The 19,994-nt window shown below is 41.4% G+C and overlaps 1 protein-coding gene across 1 annotated transcript; it reads right to left on the bottom strand.

Moving 5' to 3' along the window:
- Positions 1-1,521: 1,521 nt before the first annotated feature.
- Positions 1,522-18,550, bottom strand: FAM81B (family with sequence similarity 81 member B). Its single transcript, XM_032206345.1, has 7 exons — positions 18,257-18,550; positions 16,176-16,294; positions 12,008-12,137; positions 9,989-10,095; positions 6,065-6,197; positions 4,294-4,489; positions 1,522-1,643 (listed from the first exon to the last, which is right to left on the bottom strand). The coding sequence occupies exons 1-7, from the start codon at positions 18,548-18,550 to the stop codon at positions 1,522-1,524; spliced, it is 1,101 nt and encodes a 366-aa protein (XP_032062236.1).
- Between the last annotated feature and the right edge of the window lie 1,444 nt (positions 18,551-19,994).

Here is a 19,994-nt window from a genome sequence, read left to right as displayed (position 1 = left end):
GCTTCTCTGGCAGACAGGTACAAGGGTGAAAAATTGCAAGAGTGGCTAGAACAAAGTAGAGGAAGATTGTGAGACTGCCCTTTACCAAATGTCTTGCTGTGCTGTGACTGCATTGAAAGACTTTAAGACCCCATACATAGTCTACAGTGAAGGCAAAGTACACATAAATGGACAGAATATGAAGTGACACTAAAATATGAATTCACAATAGCTCAATCTGCTGCTTATTATTAGGAGTTTGATGTTGCTGATTTCCTACTGCAAGTAGAAAATGTGACAAATGCAGATCAACCCAAAACTCTGCTCAGAAAAGTCCGGCCTCAGTGAAAAGGCAGAAATATTGTGACCTTGGTTGCTGGTTTGTTTGTTTGTTTGTTGTCTTTTTTACAAGAAGTGATCATTTTCTAGGACTTTTTAGTTACTGGAGAAGCTTTTAACACTTTTAACAAAGTTTCTCCCAGCAGGGGTGAACATGATTAATTGCTGAAGTAGGGTTCCCTACTGACTGCATCAATTCAGTTTCAGCAACCATGCTGTGCAGGTTTGGTGTCTTAAGAGAAGCCACCTGGAATCTGTGGTTTTGAGAAACCTCTTCTTCTGTAGAGCAAGAAGCACAAGAGCCTTGAGACAGGAGGTTATCTCAGTCTTCTTGAATTTCCTTCTCTTAGAGACGGATGGCGTTAGGCATTCGGGAAACAAATGTTACAGTTTAAATATTCATTTTTCTATTGCAATTGCACCATGACTGACTTATTTTGCCTCCTTGCTAAAGAACTCCTACTAGCCTCTGTTGGGAAATCAGAGTGATATGTTCCTTTTGCTCTACTCCAATTTTTTTTCCTTATTTACAGATTTATTTTCTTGTGGTTTTGTTTGTTTTTTAAGTAAAGCAAAATTTCTGATGTCAGTTACATTTTTGAGTACTATACTGCTAACCACCCCTTCATTTAGTGAAACAGAAGAGATGTGAAATAAGCTTTCTTAATAATGCATCTTCTAACAATTAACTTGCATTTTATCACACTCATACGTGATTTGTTAGCTACTTTTAATGATCCAGTAAGTTCTTACAGTCAGTCCAAGTCATGCATCAGTACCATGCCACATTTCAGGATGTTATTACTACCTACACATTGGAGCTGGAGGAATGTGCTAGGGCTGATTTTAATGTTTACACCAATCTAAAACCAGTATAGCTTATGGCAGGATGGGGCTAACGCTGCCCAAGGACTGAGTAATAGGTTTCTTAAAGTCCTTTAAATAGCATGAATGCCTTTGTATGAAATCTGCTTGCAGAATTCTAAAGTCAATCCTTAGAAAATCATGTACGTTTTATTGTGAAATTGGTATAAGCTGTTACTTTTGTGTCTGCACAATGTGATAAGTCACAAGAACATCCTGCAGGGACAGGGGGAAACGAAGGTGGGTGTGTCTAAAGACTGCTTCTTTTAATCCAGCTATGCTTTTCACTGGAGAGAGCACCTGCAAGTGTTGATAAGGATTTGCTTTTGGAGTTCATTCTCATGGGAGGTCACTCGCTTTGTATCTTCGAGTGTCTTTCTTCATCTTCTTTTTTTCAAGCTTCAGCTTTGCGTTCTGTATTTGTTTGAGCAGCTCCAGAGACTCATGAATAGATTGAAATCCTGGCAGAAGAATAGGAACAATTAATTAAATAGTGGTTGCTTTCAATACACTAAGAAATTCTGTGTTGTTTTTTTTTGCTTTTTTTTTTTCCTTTGCAGAGGTTTCTGACCCACGTGTAATTCAGAGCGCATTAAACCCAATCTATTTATTTCATCATTTTATTGAATACCATAGACAGGTATTAGCAGCTTAGGTTGCAAACTCCTTGCTATAGGATTAGTATCTCCCAGTGCACTGGACAATACCAAGCATGATAGAAGTTAACTGTAACTGACTTATTTATGGTCTGGAGTTAAGAAAATGCTATGTCTGTGTTTAAAACCAAGGGTACTGTTAGCTTTTGAAGTGTAATGGTCTTCTGCTGAGCACTGATTTTTATTTTATTTATATATTTGAGTTTGCAGTCCTTATTTTGAATCAGACACTCCCGTCAATGTGCTTGGTAGGAGTGCCTTTTCTGCAGCGCCCTTGAAGTCTGCAGACTGGGTTTAAGTGCTTGCCCAGCACATCTTACCCATCTTGTCCATCTTACAGCCCCACAGCTTGTAGCCAGCTGTGCAATTTCTGCTGGCCTGGCATCTTACTGAGAGAAACTCAGCATCTGCAGTCAGATAACCAGCTGATACGTCGAAGGCACTAAAATGGCAAGACCACCAATTTCAGGGAAACAGATGTAGGCACGGCTGATGTGCAGTCTGCCCACCTGCAGGCAGCAAGGTTTGTGCCGTGAATCTCCAAGAGTTATAGCCACTATGAATAAAAATTACGTTTCATGTGAGATGGGCACTGTTTTTTCATACACAGCTGGGAGAGTGGGAGCTCAGCTTCACTTGCCATGTGTGCTTTGTATATAGCTATAGAAAAGAAATGGGAGTGTGCAGACGCAATTATTTTTTCTTCTAAAAACAGAAGTACAAAGCACTTTTATTGAGCCATAGTATAATTAAACATTGTTGGTAAAGAATGGAAAATTAAGTTGCTGTTAGGTAGCTGTTTCCGTTTTGCAGTACCTTTCAAGTTACATTGAAAGGTAACTTTTATAAAACATAAAAGGTACGTATAAAATATTTTATATTACATATAAAATTAATTCTTGTGCTCTTTTTTAAAAGTGCTTGTAGTAACATGACAGTTCATTACTTTTTTTTTTTTCTTTTTGAACACTTGTTTATCATGAATTAATTTTGACACTGCCACACACTAGATAGCATTCAGTGAAATCACTGCATAGGGCTTAGAATTTTATAAATTCTGACCATGTCTGATTTCCAAGATGCTGATCTGTGCTAAAGCCCAAGCAGCTGTTGAGACCATTTATAAGCTGCTTCTGTGCCATTCATGCTGCTCTGCACCTCTTCAGTGGCCTTTTCTTCCCCTTTTGGGGGATCAACCCCTGGTAGACTGCCGTGAGAAGGAGGAATCCTTGGACTTGAGTTTGAGGGCAAATAAGGCCAAAGTTCTGTGTAAACAGATCTCTTCTGTGGCTGATTTCTACAGGCAGGAATCTGAAGTTAAGAACTCCTGCTCACACACCAGAATATCATATTCTGAAATTTCTTACCCACAGAATTCTTTGGGATGCTGCCTTGTGCTGCCTTGTGCTTACTGGGGTGGACTTGGGCAGTCAATCCTTCCTGTGCCAAGCTCCACAAAGACCCCAGGGCTTGATTGGTTACAGCTTTCGAGCCAGGCTTGTAGGTGGGCTGCGGAAAATGAAGGAATTGGAGCTGCACGAAGGAGCTGGGGTCCTAGTTCACAGACAGCTTTGGAGATGAGAACCAGATGCTTGAGTTTCAAGTGAGAACATGTAAGATGTGAAGCACTTGTGTAATGACTTTCAGCCATCTGTTCCCTTGCAGAGATGGGCTGAGTGATTTTTCAGATAACCTGACATTTCCATTTTGTTTCCATTATCAGCTGCAAGTAGATGGTATTGCAATGGATTGAGCGACGCAGGGTAGTTTATGGCAAGCAGAATTGTCCTTTTGAAAGCCTTGTGCTTTGTGCCAGGTAAAGGACTTCTAATTGCTGCTGAAGGTTGAACAGCCAGAATCGGCTCAGATTAGTGCAGTACTCATGTTCTCAGAATTACGTTTGAGATGGCCATATTATAAGAAGCAGCCACTGTGAATTCAGCAGTGTTACCCAAATGCTTCCCCATTCATTTGTGTAAAGTGTGGCCCATGGAGGGTATTTGTCACACATCCAGGGGCCTCTTTCTCCAGCTATTGTTAGCTGAGAGCAGGGCATAAAGGATGGAAATGATAGAGGTCATCAAACACATTCACAGGAGCAGGACCTGTGGGAGAAGGCAAGACTTGCACCTCCCAACTAAGGTTAGTGACCCCGTGAGTGGAAGAAATAAGTACTCTAAAATATTTGGAAAGCTGGTTGTGAAATTGCCTTTTAAGTGTCCTTACCATCAGACCCCCCAGGAAAAGACAGCAGCTGTGTGTGAATGTCGTGCTGGCTGCTGGCGGTGCAGGTGGGCTGACCCAGACACCTAGAAATGACACCTCCCTAACTGGGGCTCAGGAGAGAGAAAGTCCTGTTAAGGTCTTTCTCCCTTTAACAGAAAGTATTTTCTGCAGCAGTAACTCACTGTACAAATTTATTTAAAAAATGAACTACATTAAAGATCATTCTCACCTGATCTGTATTCGTTTTGGATTTCCTCAAGCTCCTTCCAGATCTGTCTTTCAAATCTGGTGATTCTTGCGTGCAGGTTGTTTTCATCACTTCTCATCTGGTTCAACTCTTGTTTGTATTCCTCTGGTTTCTCTGTCTGTTCTAGCTTTAGTGACAGAAGCAGAAGCTTTTCCTCTATTTTCTTTTCTGCTGCTTCCTTTAAATGCAGAGAACAAGTTCACGGTAAGACTCTTTCAGTATGCCCACCGCTAACCTGACACCTGGCATCCTTGATCCAGTCCAGTTTTGCTGCTTCATCCCAGGAGTAACAGCACTGCAGGAGTGCAGGTGAGTTCTGGTACCCCGGAGGGAATGCCAATCCTCTCCTCCCCAACACACTAGAACTGGGGAAAGGGCTGGGCCAGGACAGAGGTGGTTTTATTATTTTATTTATTCATTTATTTTGGTCAAAACCCTTGGGTCTTGTGTCTCAGAGACTCCTGTAGGCCCAGGGCAATGCCAGGCTCTGCCTCTCAGGGAAGGTATCTGCAAACATGGCAGGCTTGTTTGAACCTGAACAGGGCTTGGGGTGGTGCTGAAAACATACTCTGAGCACCCCTGGGGGCTGAGCTGTGTTTTTTTTCAGGGAGGAGATGCCCAGAGGACCACTGGCTGCTCCACAGCACTGCATTCACACAGCAGTAAATGCTCTCCTTGTTATTCAGTCTGCCAGGAGGTGGCTTGGAGAGCTGTAGGTCCTGTTAATACCACATTGCTTGGCACTATGGTCTCCCAGAGGAAAGAGTCACCACATATAATTGGTGCGTTTTATCAAAAACAATCACAAAAGCAGTATTGGTGCAGGAAGTGGATTCTACCAGTAGCTGTGAGACAGTGCCTGAAAGGTCAGAAACATTTCTCGTATGTGCCTGCACCAAGTGTTGGTGGTACTGAGTACTAGAGATCATCAAGCAGAATAAATGGAGACTGAAGTTCAAGGGTGTTTTAGTTCTCCTGCTTCTCAACGTGGTCTTTGATCAGCTATCTTCACCCTGGCACTGAGACGTGGTGATGATATTTTAATCAGTTTTGAACTCTGAGGTTGAGCATATAGTTGCTTATTTCAAAGGAGGGAAAGCTTTTAAAGCTGTGGAGGAATTAATTAAAAGGCACTGGTCCTGTGCCAAGCGCTAACTGCTGCTGTGGAATCCAAACTCGGTGCATTTTAATATACCAACCGCAGTATGGCGATGGGGTGTCTATATTTAAAACCAGGCAGAATTTGCATAGAAGATCCCTTACTATTCTCAGCTTGTCAATGAATGAAAACTTGATGTTCAGTGGTGGCACTGGTGCTCGTTTTGGGTCAGGAAACCACTGCTGTAGGTACACCGGGATTACATGAATGGTAAGAGTTACCATAACCAAGGAAAAGTGCATTTCCCATGTTGCTGGGAGTTTTGTCAGAGATACTAAAAAACCACTTGGACGAGCCCCAAGCCCTGCCTTTGCTACTGGCCCTGTTTGAGTGAAGAGTTGATCCTAGTGGCTTCCTGATATCTCTTTGAAATAAATTATTCCTCCACTACATGATTTCCGTAGTTCATCATTTTGCTGGCCGCGTCCCAAGGCACCAGGGCAATTCATTTTTTTTCCACTTGATCTCATTTCTTCTGTGTGTGATTCGGTTTTGATGGGATTAGGGTTTTGGGAGGGGGGCTTCGTGCCCTCCATCCTGGGAGCCCCACGGGCCAGCCCCGTGCCCAAGGGATGCTGTGGAGGAAAGCCTTACCAGCCTCTCCTTCATGGCATTCAGCAGCTGGTGCCTGTGCTGGGCTTGGTCCTCCGAGCGTGTCAGCTGCGCTTCTGTCCACTTCTGCTGGTGCTGCATCTGATCTTTGAAGTCGCTTAGAATGCTTGTCAACCTGAAATCATGATTATTTATTTATTTACTTATTTTTAGCAATGAGACTTAAGGTTTAGTCAGTATTATGGGGGAGTCTTGAGTCATTTGAGTAAATTAAGTTACTCCAAACCTCCTCAGTATTTTCCCAAGAAGGCCTAAGCTCAATAATTTTAGTAATCCTTAACTTGGAGGTTGTGCATACATGCCAAAATGTGATTTATCCAGTGCAGTCTAATTTAGGAAAATACCCGAGAGCTGAAAAATGTGGATTTTCAACTTGAATGATCTTTATTTGAACTGCATGAAGAAACTACACTATCCCACTGGACACCAGCTTTGTAGCTGAGCATCAGGGGGATCAAACCCCTTGTGGTTTGAAAATCAAGTTCAAAAGGATCAAAGAAGTTTGTGAGTAAAAGTTTACAAACACAATGCGGTTGCCTTTGAACCAGCAGCTGGACAGAAATCCGAAGACCCCCCCAGTGCAGGCAGCACCTGGAGACATGGCAGGCCAGAGGAACCAACAAATGTCACTTGTACCAAATATACAAGCCCTCAGGCTAGAGGACTGTATGGTTTAGACTTCGTTTTTCTCATGCTGCAGCTTGTAATTTATAACATGAGCCATGACGAGACGTGAATTTAGGTCAAAGTTTAGTCATGCATCTAAATTTTCTTGCTTATGCAGGTGACCTGAGTTCATGGAAAAATTTAATGTGGTGGTATTAATTTCTAACACATATTTTCATGCAAACTGTGAGCACTTGAAATTTACTTGGGCTGAATTACAGATCAACTGCTTGGCAACACTGCAGAAACCAACAGTAAAGAGCAGGATTTTATAACCAGACTTCATGCTTAAAGTACTTGTAATACTTAATAGCACTTCTCAAAAGGGTGTTTGAGTGAAATCGTTTTTTTATAACAAGGGGTTGATAACAATTTTGCATCAGTCTAATGAAGCGATAATTACCATCAGCAGCCAGTGTAAATGTACGAAACAAATTAATGATAACAGAATTTCCCTAAGTGATACGTGTCTGCAGTTTGTTTGCTATGGATAGTGTCTTACCGAGATCGCGTACACAAACAGCTGTTAGGCCAGTTTATTATTCATTTTAATAATTCTAAGTTTTGTGTTTTTTGTTTTTTTTTTTTTGTTTTTTTTTTTTTTTTAACAATAGAAATTTGAAATATTGATTTTTGTCATTTATAGCCCTTACATGCATATGCAAACATGCACACACTTTACTTCCTGGAGTACTAGCCTTTGCTTTTGAGAAAATAAGATGATATTGTGATATGATGCTGGTGATACAGACCACTGTTTGATCTGTGTAGTTTATGGTGGGTAGGAGAGGTACAGTGAGCCTTCCTCAGACCTAGCAGAGCGAGCCACCTGGCTGGAATAGTACAAGTTGCCATCTGAACCCTGCTTTGGAGGGGGGTGGTAGGGATGGAGTTAGGGCTCTATCAAAGCCACTACTACCTGCTCTGAGGTTATTGAGAGCAAATTTGAGGTCAGTAAGCAAGCTGATAATTGCAAGAGTTGTAGTTCTGCTCAACCAGCAGATCAGGCAATAACAGGGCTGGTATTTCGTCAGATAGACCTTTCGTGTAGTTAATCACAGATTTTCATCCTTGAGGCATAAAATGAGGTACGATGATGCCGTTTTGTTAGCATTATTGAAAAAAAATAATGATCAATATCATTTTAATTGGTAAAGTGGAATTAAACACGTATGACTATTGATGGTCAGCTTTGTTCAAAGGTTAAAAATCAAATTCTGTGTGGGGAGTAAGATATGCAGTTGGCCTGTGACTTTGACTTTGCTCTGCATGCTCTGAACTTGGGAAAGAAGGAATTAAAAGGATTTAAACTTAAAAATGAATTATTTGAGAGCAGCGTTTAGGCAAGTTGGAAAATGTGGCAAAAACGTGGTGGTTAAGCAGCACCCTGTTTTGCTCCACTGGAACGCTTCTTAAATTGCCATCCCTACCACGTGGAGCTCACACAATTACATCTCAGGGGAGCAAGAGAGACCACAGATTTGCCATAGTCTCTGGTCCAGCAAATCCCTGAAATATTAATAAGGGGATATTTGTGGATATTTAGTAGGAACATACTCCAGCAGTGCTACAATAAACTTTCATGCATGAGACTAAATCTATTGATGAGTGAGCTGGCTTTGCTATGGATACTACAGATATTCCTAAGCTAACTGGCCTGGGGAGATAAGCATCCAGTCCCCTGATGGTGAAGGTCCACATTACCTAGGGAGTCCTGAAACACTTTAAAAATTCATCAGGTTCTCAGTAACAGTATCAGTCTGCACTTCCACAATACAACTGCCAGACTGCAAAAACTGCTGGTTGGAGACAGCTGCGTGTCAGCTGAAAAGGCAGCTCTGGGCTTCCAAGCTGATCTAAACATGCCAGCGTGCAAGTAGAAGCTCCAGTCTGTTCCAGCAAAAGAGGTTAAATTTAATTTCAGCTCTTTAAAAAGTAAGCATAAATCTGGTAGAATTTTAAAGGTGCAATACGGGAAAAGACAGATATATTTCCCAAAGAGCATGCTATTTTAATTAAAGATGATATTAACTGGAATAGAATCTCAGCATTTTGATAAATAAGCCTTTTGGATTTCATGTTAAAAGACCAACTGCAAGTACATTTCAGGGCCTTGAAAGCCATCCCTTTCAGCTTCCTATTTCTGTTGACAGTTTCAGTAAGCTCTAATTAACTTTTGAGAATCTCAGCATTTACTTCAATTCAGTTTTCCAATTTCCTTCTTTTCTGGCATTGTTCCCTTTTTCTTTCCCTCTTATTTTGTTTTTATTTCCTGTTCCTCTCACTTTGTCTTGATTCGTATTCTCTGTTCTCCATCCCTCTGTAATTCTTTTTTTATTTCCCCACTTTAATTCATTCCCAATTTTATCTGTTATTTCCCCATTGATCCCTACTTCTTTTCCTGTCCTCTTGACAGGAACATTTTTACATTTAAAGCTCTAGCATATTTTTAACTCTGAATGCAATTCAGATAAATCGTCATTCAAATACCTCAACATTTTAAGGAGTGGGTCTGTTCCCTCTGAAATACTGTTATTGCAGTATTATTATAATTAAATTTTCATCCAAGCTGGTTCTGCTTTTAATGCTGGGCTGTTCTGCATTGTCCTGAATATGGATGCTGAATACTTTCATTCATTGCATCCCTCAATGGCGCTCCCTCTTCTCTAAAACTCATCAGGTTCAAAATGACACTGTAAAAGTACTTTTGCAGCTAGAATAGGAGAAATATCCCTCATAAGAAAGAAACAGTAAATTGCAAATCCAAGGGCACATGAAGCTATGCACCTGCTTCAGCCCTTGGCTACCATCCCTGGCTTGTCCCTGCCACCTCCCTCCATCAGCAGCACCCCTGCCCCTGGCTCCTCTCTCAGAAATGGGCAAACTGAGCAAATGCATAAAGAAAATGTCTTCTGCACATTAGGCTAGTCACAAATTAGCTGCAATTATAATGGTAAATAGCATCTTTGTATTTAGTGCCTTTCTTTTAAGCGTGGAGAGGTAATTGGTTTCATACCTTTCTTCTTACAAGGTGGCATTTAGTGCCTCATTGTAACAATTAGCTTGCAAGACAATGTACTTTCATTATGTATTTTCATTATTTTATAGCATAGATCTTCATTAACCTTCTCTTAGTGTTTTGAATGGATGTTAATTAATGGGTTTGTTTTGCTGTTTCATAGCAACCTGTTCATCATACTAAAGAATCCAGGGTGAATTATAATAATGAAAATCACCTACTTGAAATCCAGAAGTTGCAATTTGTGATGTTGATCTCCCTGGACTGTCTTTAAATTTGAGCTTTGATCAGAGTTGGAAGCCTCTATCTTGCCTAATAGCTGCATTACCTAATGAGAATTCAACAGAGAACACCTTTATGAGCCAGACTATAAGCACTTATATTTAAATATGTATTATAATTGCAAGAGGGAAAAAAAAAAAAAAGAAAAAAGAAAAAAAACACAAGCAAACAAAAAAAAAACAGCTAATATGAAGAACTCTGAACTCTCTCACAAATAATTACACTCAGCAAAGACAGACTTGAGCTCAAAGTCACCAAGGCTGCAAGACCAATGTCAAAGTCTTTGTGGAGATGGACTTCGCAATTAAATTCAGGGATATTCACTTACTTATCTTTTGTGCACATTTGTATCCAACACCAATTGGGCTCCTTCTCACCCGGAGCAGAGAAGGGAGGAGAGTCAGCATCTGTGGGTGACACAGAGGCCATGCCCACTATGTAAAGGGATGCTGGATGCTCAGATGCTTTTGGAAGGTGTAGGACAGAGTGACGCAGGAGGCTGGGATCCACCAGAAACCCATGTCTTGCATGGCCTCACCCTCCATGAGCTTCAGCAGCACAGCCTGGGCCAAGGCACTTACTGCTGCATGCAGATGCTTGATCCCAAAGGGCAGTCTGACCTGATGGGCTTGTGACTCAGCCTGCCTTCCCCAATTTATTAATAATTTAGAGGGAATGCTAAATCCCAGCATTGTTCCTTGGTGATTTTACACTGATGAGGCCAGAAAACACCCTGGTGAGAAGATGCCCCCAACTATTTGGTAGCTGTGGCACATCCATGTCAAAAGATTGCCACCAAAGACTCATTACGCTGTCTTGGTACCTTATTTTTTTTGCAACAGAATATGGCTTTTTTTTCAGTTCTTTCCTTTGCTTCTGTCCTGCAGTCACATGAGAATAACTTTTCCCACTTCACTTGAAAAAGCATCATGCCTCGTGTCTCTGCTGCTTTGTGTACTGTTGCACATGACTCTGACATGCACATGCTCCGTTCCCCGTTCCCAGGAAGGAAGAACATTTTTACGTGTATTCAAGGAGACAGATGTCCAAATAGTGTCTTACAATAGAATTCCAGGTAAAATACTTTCATTTAAACTGTCACAGGTAATTTTAACTTGTAGAATAGGATGCATGGATAGGCAAGGTACAAAATGACTGGAACTTGTCCTGTGCAGCAGAAGATGAAGTCAAAACATGATAATGACTTTATACTGGATACCAAGTGCATGAGACTCTGAATGTCCTATACCTGCTCCCAGGCTCAGTCCCAGTGGGCACAGACAACATTTAGTTTGGGGCAGGAGCAGAGGAGTGTGTCATGCTGCATGCTCAGAAAGCCAAACTTCCCCGTAAAGTTGGACTCATGCAAAATTTTATTGCTAAGGCTCCTGATTCTGTCAGAGGATCTAAAACCGCTACTGGGTGCAGAGAACCTGTCACAAGAAGAGACTGGCTCAGAGGAACTGTATGCAGCAACAGCTGTTATTTGTTGTTGGCTTATGCTTTTTATGGAGAAAAAAAAATAAAATTAAATTTAAAAAAAAAAAATCAACATTATATTTTCAAAACCTTTTGTGATACTGCCAACATTCACATAGAATTGGAGATGCTATTAGATACCTTCCTGCCACCACCTTAAAACTGAAGGAAAACCAGCTGAACTTTCCAGGTGCACTTAAAAGAGCGTCGTGATTTTTTTCACGGGTCTTGTAAATTATGTTGAGAAACTGTAAAGGGACATTAATGATCTGAGTATCCCAAGTCCTATAATATTTGTATTATCTGTTATTAGTCTACACCTATTAAAAAGGCTACTTAATTTGTATTTAAAAAAATAATAATCCTGTCATATAAGCACTGTATCCATTGTTAATGTTGGTCAGCAGAGGAGGAGAGGAAGCTCTCCATATACCCATAGTCACCACCTCAGGTATTTCACCGTGGGCTTCTGCACTCACCATCTTCTCAAAGCCACTCACAGAATACTTGAGGGTAGAGTGAAGGCTGTAAATCTCCTTATCAATCTTCTGGACCTCATGCCTGATAATGCTGATGTCTCCCGATAGCTTTGCAATACTTGCCTCGCATCTGCAATTAGAGACAAGAGATCTGCATGGAGACATGTGAGAACAGACAGTGTTGGGGAAGATCAATTTTGGAGCCACTACAGGCAAAAACCTTTCTGTTTTATAGGAAGCATTTGTCACTTTGTATTTAAACTCCTTCAGGTGCATTCACAAAAATATCTTGTCATGTGTGAAGTAGACAAATAAAGGATTTGAGAGTAACAGCATTGATTAACAGCCAAATGCCTAAAATTCTTCCCTTTTCAGCTTCTGTCTTCATTGCACCTGTACATATTGCATATGCACAATGTATATACATGTATATTTACATATATGCTTTTTGTTTGTTTGTTTTCCATAGGAGGAAGATTATTTTGTTAGCTTATTTGTAAATATTCACATAACATTGTAAAAATATTCAAATTGAGCAAGAAGATGCAGTCTTGTGCTTCTGCACCACTCCTCTTGGAGGAGAGGAGTGACAGAGTTCCCCCCTGCACATGTGCCCCCCCAGGAGCAAGCTCCAGTGTGAGCAGCATTAGAAACAAAATTATGGCAACAAATATTCTGTGTGGCAACAAATATTCTTATGGCAACAAATCAATTCTGTGTGTGCATTACACGAAGCACTGCACCTCTTAATATTAAAAAAAAAAAAAAAAAAAAGAAATTGAATAACAAAAACAGCTAAGTTTTAAAATGCCAGAGGAATTATCCTTTAAAAAGGAAAATTCACAGAATAAAGCCAGTGCTGTTGACAAGTAAAGGATGTCAAGAGAAATTGTGGCAGTTCAAATAGACCAGCTTTCTGTCATCTCCTGATGATGCTGAGATATTGTGACACTCCTACAGTGCCTTCACATCAAGCAAATTGAAGAAGCTTCTGCAGATAACAGAGGCTTTGTACATGCACAGATGGAATGAGGCTGCCCTGGAGATGCAGTGTGGGATTAATGCGCCAGGGTCAGAGCAGCGGGGACCCCGTTGGAGGTGTAGCCACCAAACCCCATCTCCCCATGCACTGTGTCTGTGCATCTCCCCATGCACTGTGCATGGCATAGCTCTGTGCCTTGCTGTGGTTTGGTGGATTGAGTCCTGCAGTGAATGGGGTTCCCTGGGCCTTGCTTAAATCTTGCTCCAATCCATGGTTCATGTGGGAGATGTACGACCGCTTGCAGTGAGGTCCCTGTTTTCCAGGCACAGAAATGGAAGCTGGGGAGTATGCGAGGAGGCACTGGACGGGCTGAGAAAGGTGTAGAAAAGTGCTCCTATGAGATTTGCATATAAATTAAAAAGAATAAAGTCTTAAATGCCTCTAATGGTTGTACCAAAGGATTTAATTATAGGCAGGAATATAGCTGCCTGCTATAGATTCAAGGAGCTTTACTCTTCACAGCCATGGAAGGAACAGTATATGTTGGAGTATTTTATTTGGCAAAGTATTGCGTATTCTGAAGGGTCAACTAACTTCATGGGAATGCACCAATCTAGCACTAAGCTGGACTTTTCCTTTGAGCAACAGAAAAGTCCACACGAAAAAGAAAGTATAATGTAAATATCTGTGTAAAGTGCAATGCTTATTCAGTCATTTTTTGGTGAGGCTGAAAAGAGCCTGTGTTTATAAGCAGTCAGTATTTATAAGAAGCGGTGCTTTCTTTTTTCAGTTGATTGACTTATTTTTGTTGCTCTAATACATGATCCCATTCCCAAAGGAATTATTGTTTTAATATATTTTATGAATTTAAACACAAATAAAAAATATAGATGGTGTGAGATGTTAGCTGATGATGTTGAAGGCTGTTTTTTTTCAGTCACTGCTATTTGACACATCAATATTTACATAGTGTAGAAACATAGTCAGAATGTCTCAGATTCAATGGACAACTGCCCTATATTTGGCAAGAGGTCTTCATCTGTCTTTCAGGGAAAGACAGAGAGGGAGAAAAGAGTGACACAAATTGAATTACAAGAGCTAATCCACATTAATCCTTTACATGTGGCAGAAAACGGGGAAGAATCATCTTCCGTGAGAAAGAACATTGGTCCACTAAGCTTTATTTCATCCTAGATACTCTTGGATTAAGGTGGGGCTGCAAATCAATAGGAAAACTGTCACTGCAAGTTTGCTGTGGGAAGATTTCTACTAATTCAAAAAAAATGTGAAATACATGTATGCAGCCACTCTGGGCTGTACTTGCTATACACAGCAATTGCTTATCCTGAGACTGAAGAAACATGAAGAACCCACATATACCATATAAACATAAATGGGACCTTAAGACTTAGCTTCCATCCGAAAAAGATGATGATGCTGTCGACTTCATGGTAATCCTAACACATGGTTCCATCTGTGTCTTTTAGGATCCTGCCCTGCACCAAGCACCAGTAAAGCTTTGTCCAAAACTGGTGCCCACATAGCAGCAGCTCCTGTCCTGTGGTGAGGGCTGCATGTGGAAAGGGAAGGCCAAGGAAGGCAGCTCATGGAGGGCAATGCTGTGGGTCCCCAGAGGAGCCCCACCTCCTTGTTATTCTGCTTGAATTTTTATTTTGTGCAAGTGGAAGTGGGCCTTTTTTTTTTTTTGTCTCTCCAAATTTTTTTTTTTCCTGCTCTCCTTTCACGTGTTTGCTTTTTCTGCTGCAGGCCAGTGATCCAGTACAGAAAACAGGAGTGAGCCTCAGTGTACCCGGCACGAGCAATAGGGAAATGCTGGGAAAGAGTAGTGAGACACATCACATGCTGAATATTACAACTGTGCCGAAAGCATATTGTCTGTAAAGCCTGCCCATCTGAATCTGAGAACACCATGAGAAAGAAAATCTTGCAGGATCTCCTCCTACTTCCTTCCAATGCTAATCAGCCACAAGGTTATAAAAAAAAACTTTTTTTTTTTTTTTTTTTTTTTTTTTTCCTGCCAACTGTGGATGTATTGGCTTCAGCTTCTAGTTCTGGATTCTTGAGCCTTTCTTCATCAGTTTTGGAGTACTTCAGCACCCTATGATTTTTCTCTCGTTCTCCCAGTAGCTATACATGGAAATGAAGACATCTCTGGATTTTCATTTTTAGAAACTATACATAGATGTGTACTTCTCTTGGCCAGAAATTTTCCTCATCCCACCACTACACTCCTGGTTCTTCTTTACACTGCATCAAGTTTTCACTTCAGAAAGGGAACTCTGGACCCAGCACAGTATTCTAGTACCAATCTCTGTGCATGCACAGAGCTATCAAAATCTCCCTGTTGATCTCTGGTCCAAGACCATATTCCTAGCATTTCTGATACTGTATCATTGTGAGAACTCACAGTCAGTTATTTACCTACCACACTCCCCAAACTTTTCAAGGAGCATTCAGGAGTGGAGCACTCCCTCAATGGGTTTATAAAATGCATTTTTTATAAACCAGCCCCCATGGCCCCTGATCCAGGACATTCTCTGATAACTGATGATTTGGTGTTATCTACAAATATCATCAGTAGTGATTTTATATGAAAAGCATATCAGTGGCCTCTGGAGAAACAAACAAAAAAACATTAGAAACATGCTGGTTCTTCAAGGGACTTTCTTTCTTAAAGGCAACTTTTTCCAATATATTGGTTTAGAGAGCTCCTAATCCATGTATTCCCTTGATATGACACAGCAGAGTTTTGTTTTGTCATTGTTTTAATCACATTATTTAAATGACCCGTGGAAGTCCACCTTCAAAGGAAGAAATCAAGCTTGCTCAGAAAGCCCCACCTTCCAAGAGAGGAAGTGAAGAACCCTACACCACCTCCTAGTGAAACAACAGGAAGGCTTCAACTACAACAGCTGAAGGCTAGCCAGACTGGGGAAGGATAAATTCTCTACAGTCTTAAGTGTGTGAGGAAGAATGAGACAGGACAACATAGTTATTTTTCCCCCCTGGCTTGATAATTTTACTAACATGGAGAATGCACAGCACAGATCTGGCACTAAAATTGAGATATAAAATGAGTGCAAAGTACATTCATGCTTGCTCTGAACTCGCTTTGCAGAAGCTGACTAACAGAGATGAAAAAGGGGGCTGTTGTTTATTCCTTACCTTGCCACTCTTCCACGCAGGTCTCCAAGACTCTGGATGTATTTATGGTCCAGGCTTTGAACAGCAAAATTAGTTTGTGCTGTGGCACCATCCCTTGTTCTTATTTGCCTCTCCAAAACCTGTAAATTCAAGATCTTTAATGCACTATGGGCTTTCTACATTATTTATTTATTTATTTATTAAATAAGGGTCAGACATGAACCAGAGTGTCAAACAGATCCCTCCCACCCATGCCATAGATGCGCAAATGCTTGTCTCTTCCCTGACGCTCCTCACTCGGCTTGCTTGAGGAAGCATCCCCAAACACACTGTCTGGCACAGAACAGTGCCCACAGGACATGGGCCTGCTGTTAAAAACACTGAAAACACACCCGTCTAGCCCCAAATGTGCACGCAGGTCAGCTGCTGCTCAGTGTCTCATCCAGGCCCATCTTGCGGCCTTGTATCAGATTTACTGCACAGCGATAATGTCTGATCTGAAGGCAGAAGGAGCGACCGCCCTGGAGGATCTGTGTGTGCCACGAGAACTAATTTTAGACAGTCTTTGGGGAGCTACCATCACCTTTTACAGACAGAAAGCTGAGGGAGCGAGCAATGCCCCAAATGCCCTGGTTTTACTGCTCGGGTTGAGAGGAGAGGCCTGGAGCTCATGTTTCAGCGTAGCGCAGCACGCCTGCTGCTCACTGCAGAGCTGCCACCCCACATCCCACCAGCACCTCCAGTCAGAGGATCATGAACACCAAATTCGTTAAGGTTGTGACCATTTTCCACTAATTAGTTTGATGCAGCAGCAGCCTTTTCCAGCTGTGGCAGAGGGATGAGTTTCCCCATCTTCAGCTTCACTCCTGTGGCAGCAGCATGCCCCAGAGCAGAATATCCTTTTTCTGAAGGATATTCTTCCTGCTTTCAGGAAGACTTGGAGTATGCCAGTCACATTCCTGTGGATCCCCTTGTTTCTTTACAATGCTTGAGAGATGGTCATTGCTCAACTGCTCTAATTTGCTATATGCCTGGAGCAGTTCTCCCAAATTGTACTGATACTCTGGTGGCTTTGACTGACAGGTCTCACCGTGCTGCTTTCTGTGCTTTACACTCAACAAATCCTCACAGCCTCACAACAAATCCTCACATACAAAGCAAACACACACCTGAGATTAGGACCTAAATAAGAGTGATTTACAACCATGGAAAACGATTAGACTAAGAAAGCTGATAACATCTTGGGTGTTTTTCTCATAAAACAGCCCTGATCTCAGGTGAGCCAAGATTTCATATTTGATAAGACAAATGCACTACATGTCAAATACTTCTGCAAGTATGTGAAAAACAAAATTTTGAATTTACTGGCATTTGGAGGACATTTAACTCTTCAAAGGATTAAAAAAATCTCTTGAGAATTCTATTTCATGATGTTTTTGTACTGTTCACCTTTGTCCAAGAAGAAAAGCCAAAAAGTGTTGTTAAATTACACATATAAATTTGTCAAATAACCACAAATAATCAAACATATTTAGTCAGAATAAATAAATAAATAAATAAATCGTCACATGTATTTCTAGTACAGAATTGTCAGTCAGTTCAAAGTGTGACCTGATCCTTCATCCCAGTTTTAACTGAGCTTTGTGAAAAGTTTCAACATCTGATTTTGTTTGCATACATAATTTATGTAAAGTAGAACATCTGCATCTATAAATCTAAGTAAAATGAAATCTGAGCCTTCACATTCTATGTTAGATGAAAATGTAGTTTACTCATTTCTCTTGAATTCAGTCTCCCACACTCCAACAAAACAGAAAGCAAATGGAATCTGAACCTTTCAGTTAGAGGAAAGCAACCCCAAAACTCATTAATCTGCTCATTATTTTGCTTTACTTTCCAATTATGTTTCTTATTTTCCCTACTCCCCTCCCTTCTGTTTTTGCCAGGAACTGTAAGTGCTACTACGTGAGAAAAATCAGAATTTCCCTAAAACACAATGCTCATGCTAAGGACTTATCTGCCAATGAAGCCAGCATTAGAGATGTGCAGAAACTAGCATTTTCCCTAGCATTAGCATGGGAATAGTCCTCAGCATGTGTTACCTCTATGTCCTGGCAGAGCTTCTGAACCATTCCTGCAATGGTCTGGACATGGTTTTCCAGCAGCTGCCGGGCAGCGGTCTCCCTGTGCTGATAACCTGTGCTCTCCTGGAAGTAGGAAACAATGTCGTCCTTGACTCGGAAGGCCTGGTGGAGGAGGAAGGCTGTGGTCCTCTCCTGGCTGGAGAGCTGCTCCTCCAGCCGCCGCAACTTGTCTCTGGGGCCGGGAGCAGGGGACACGTTTCTCCTGCGAACACCAGAAAGCCTGGGTTTGGCAGCTTTTAGGTAAAAAAACATACAGCCCAAGGACCCGGATTCATTTTTTCAGTGAGGACAGTGGCATGGACATTATAAAGCTAGATTATAAGAGAAAGTTCCCGGTGAGGTGTTAGTGGCTGGGATATGATGTGCAAGGTAGGCGAAGGAAGGGTGACTGAGAAGTCCCATGAGCCTGAGGATTCACAGTGCTTCCATAACATATCGTCATTGAGATCCTCATTTTAACCTCTTCCTTCTCTGTTTTAAACTAAAGCAAAAACAAGCACAATCAGAGGCTGCCCTTGGTAGCAGCCTGGCAAACTTTGCTGGTGCAGAGCAGTCCCCAAAATGTGTGCTGGCCGGGAGCAGGCAGGCAGAGCTCGCACCAAGTCCCTGGTTTGGTATTTCCCTGCATTGCTTACACCTACCAGCTGGAAAGAAGTCTGCACACCTAATGGTTTTCTTACAGCTACCTGCTCCCCATCCGCCCACCAAAACCCAGGGGAATGAGTCCTGGGCTCGAATATACCCAGTGAAACTGCATATAAATATAGAAGAGAGGGGGAGAGGAAGGATGTTGCGTGGATCTGAAACTGACAGGTACAGAATGAAGCTTCATGCAGATAGGAACAGTCTGGAGCTTGAGGGAAACCGGAACCACTGGCTACTGCTGTGTAAAAAGCCAGAGAAATTTAATTACTGTAGAACCTCAGGTTTGCATGTTATACAGAAATTGAAGGTTGTTTTATGTCCTAAATTTAAGCCGATGATATATTTTTTATGCTTTCAATGTTGTGTGAAATACTCCTACGTCATAAAATTTAGCTAAAACCCTTAGCTTAATGATGAGGAAAAAATACCCAGTTAGCCAGTTGGGAAAGAAATCACAGCATCAGAGAATGGTTTGGGTTGGAAAGGACCTCACAGATCTTCTAACACACACAGACACACACACACAGACACACACACACACACAGACACACAGACACACACACACACACAGACACACAGACACACACACACACACAGACACACACACACACACACACACAGACACACACACACACACACAGACACACACACACACACACACACACACCCACCCACCCACCCCCTGGCACTGGAATGATCCTACAGGTTTTCTCTTGATCACTGCTGTTAGACTGACATAAATAAAAATTCCAATGTAAAAATAATCTTTAAAAGGGAAGGGGAAAAGAGTTCAGCTGCCCTATTGAGTCAATAAACACAATGCAAATATGACAGTTTAATGACTGAAGTGTGCCCAAGGATACTCTGCAAAATATTTTACAGCTATATGGGCTGCAATGATGCTCTACAGCTGGCTTGTGTCTATGTGTACCAGGAGCTGCTTTACATTTGTCTGCACAATTAAGACTTTAAAATACACATAGCCTTTGGCAACCATAAAGCACAAAACAGATTTGAACACATAATTTATATCTCCTCTTGATAAAAACTC

This window comes from Aythya fuligula, chromosome Z (assembly GCF_009819795.1).
Source record: "Aythya fuligula isolate bAytFul2 chromosome Z, bAytFul2.pri, whole genome shotgun sequence".
Classification (NCBI taxonomy): domain Eukaryota; kingdom Metazoa; phylum Chordata; class Aves; order Anseriformes; family Anatidae; genus Aythya; species Aythya fuligula.
The sequence above is the reverse complement of the archived record's forward strand: the minus strand, read 5'-3'. Positions and strand labels throughout refer to the sequence as shown.

Bases quoted from the DNA above. Each gene is read 5' to 3' on its own strand.
- FAM81B (XM_032206345.1), bottom strand. From the start codon at position 18,550: ATGTTTTTTTACCTAAAAGCTGCCAAACCCAGGCTTTCTGGTGTTCGC. The intron at 6,198-9,988 runs GTAGGTGATTTT...TCATGATTTCAG, and splicing joins TTGCAACTTCTGGATTTCAA to GTTGACAAGCATTCTAAGCG. The intron at 1,644-4,293 runs GTGAGAATGATC...TTCTTCTGCCAG, and splicing joins CCAAAACGAATACAGATCAG to GATTTCAATCTATTCATGAG.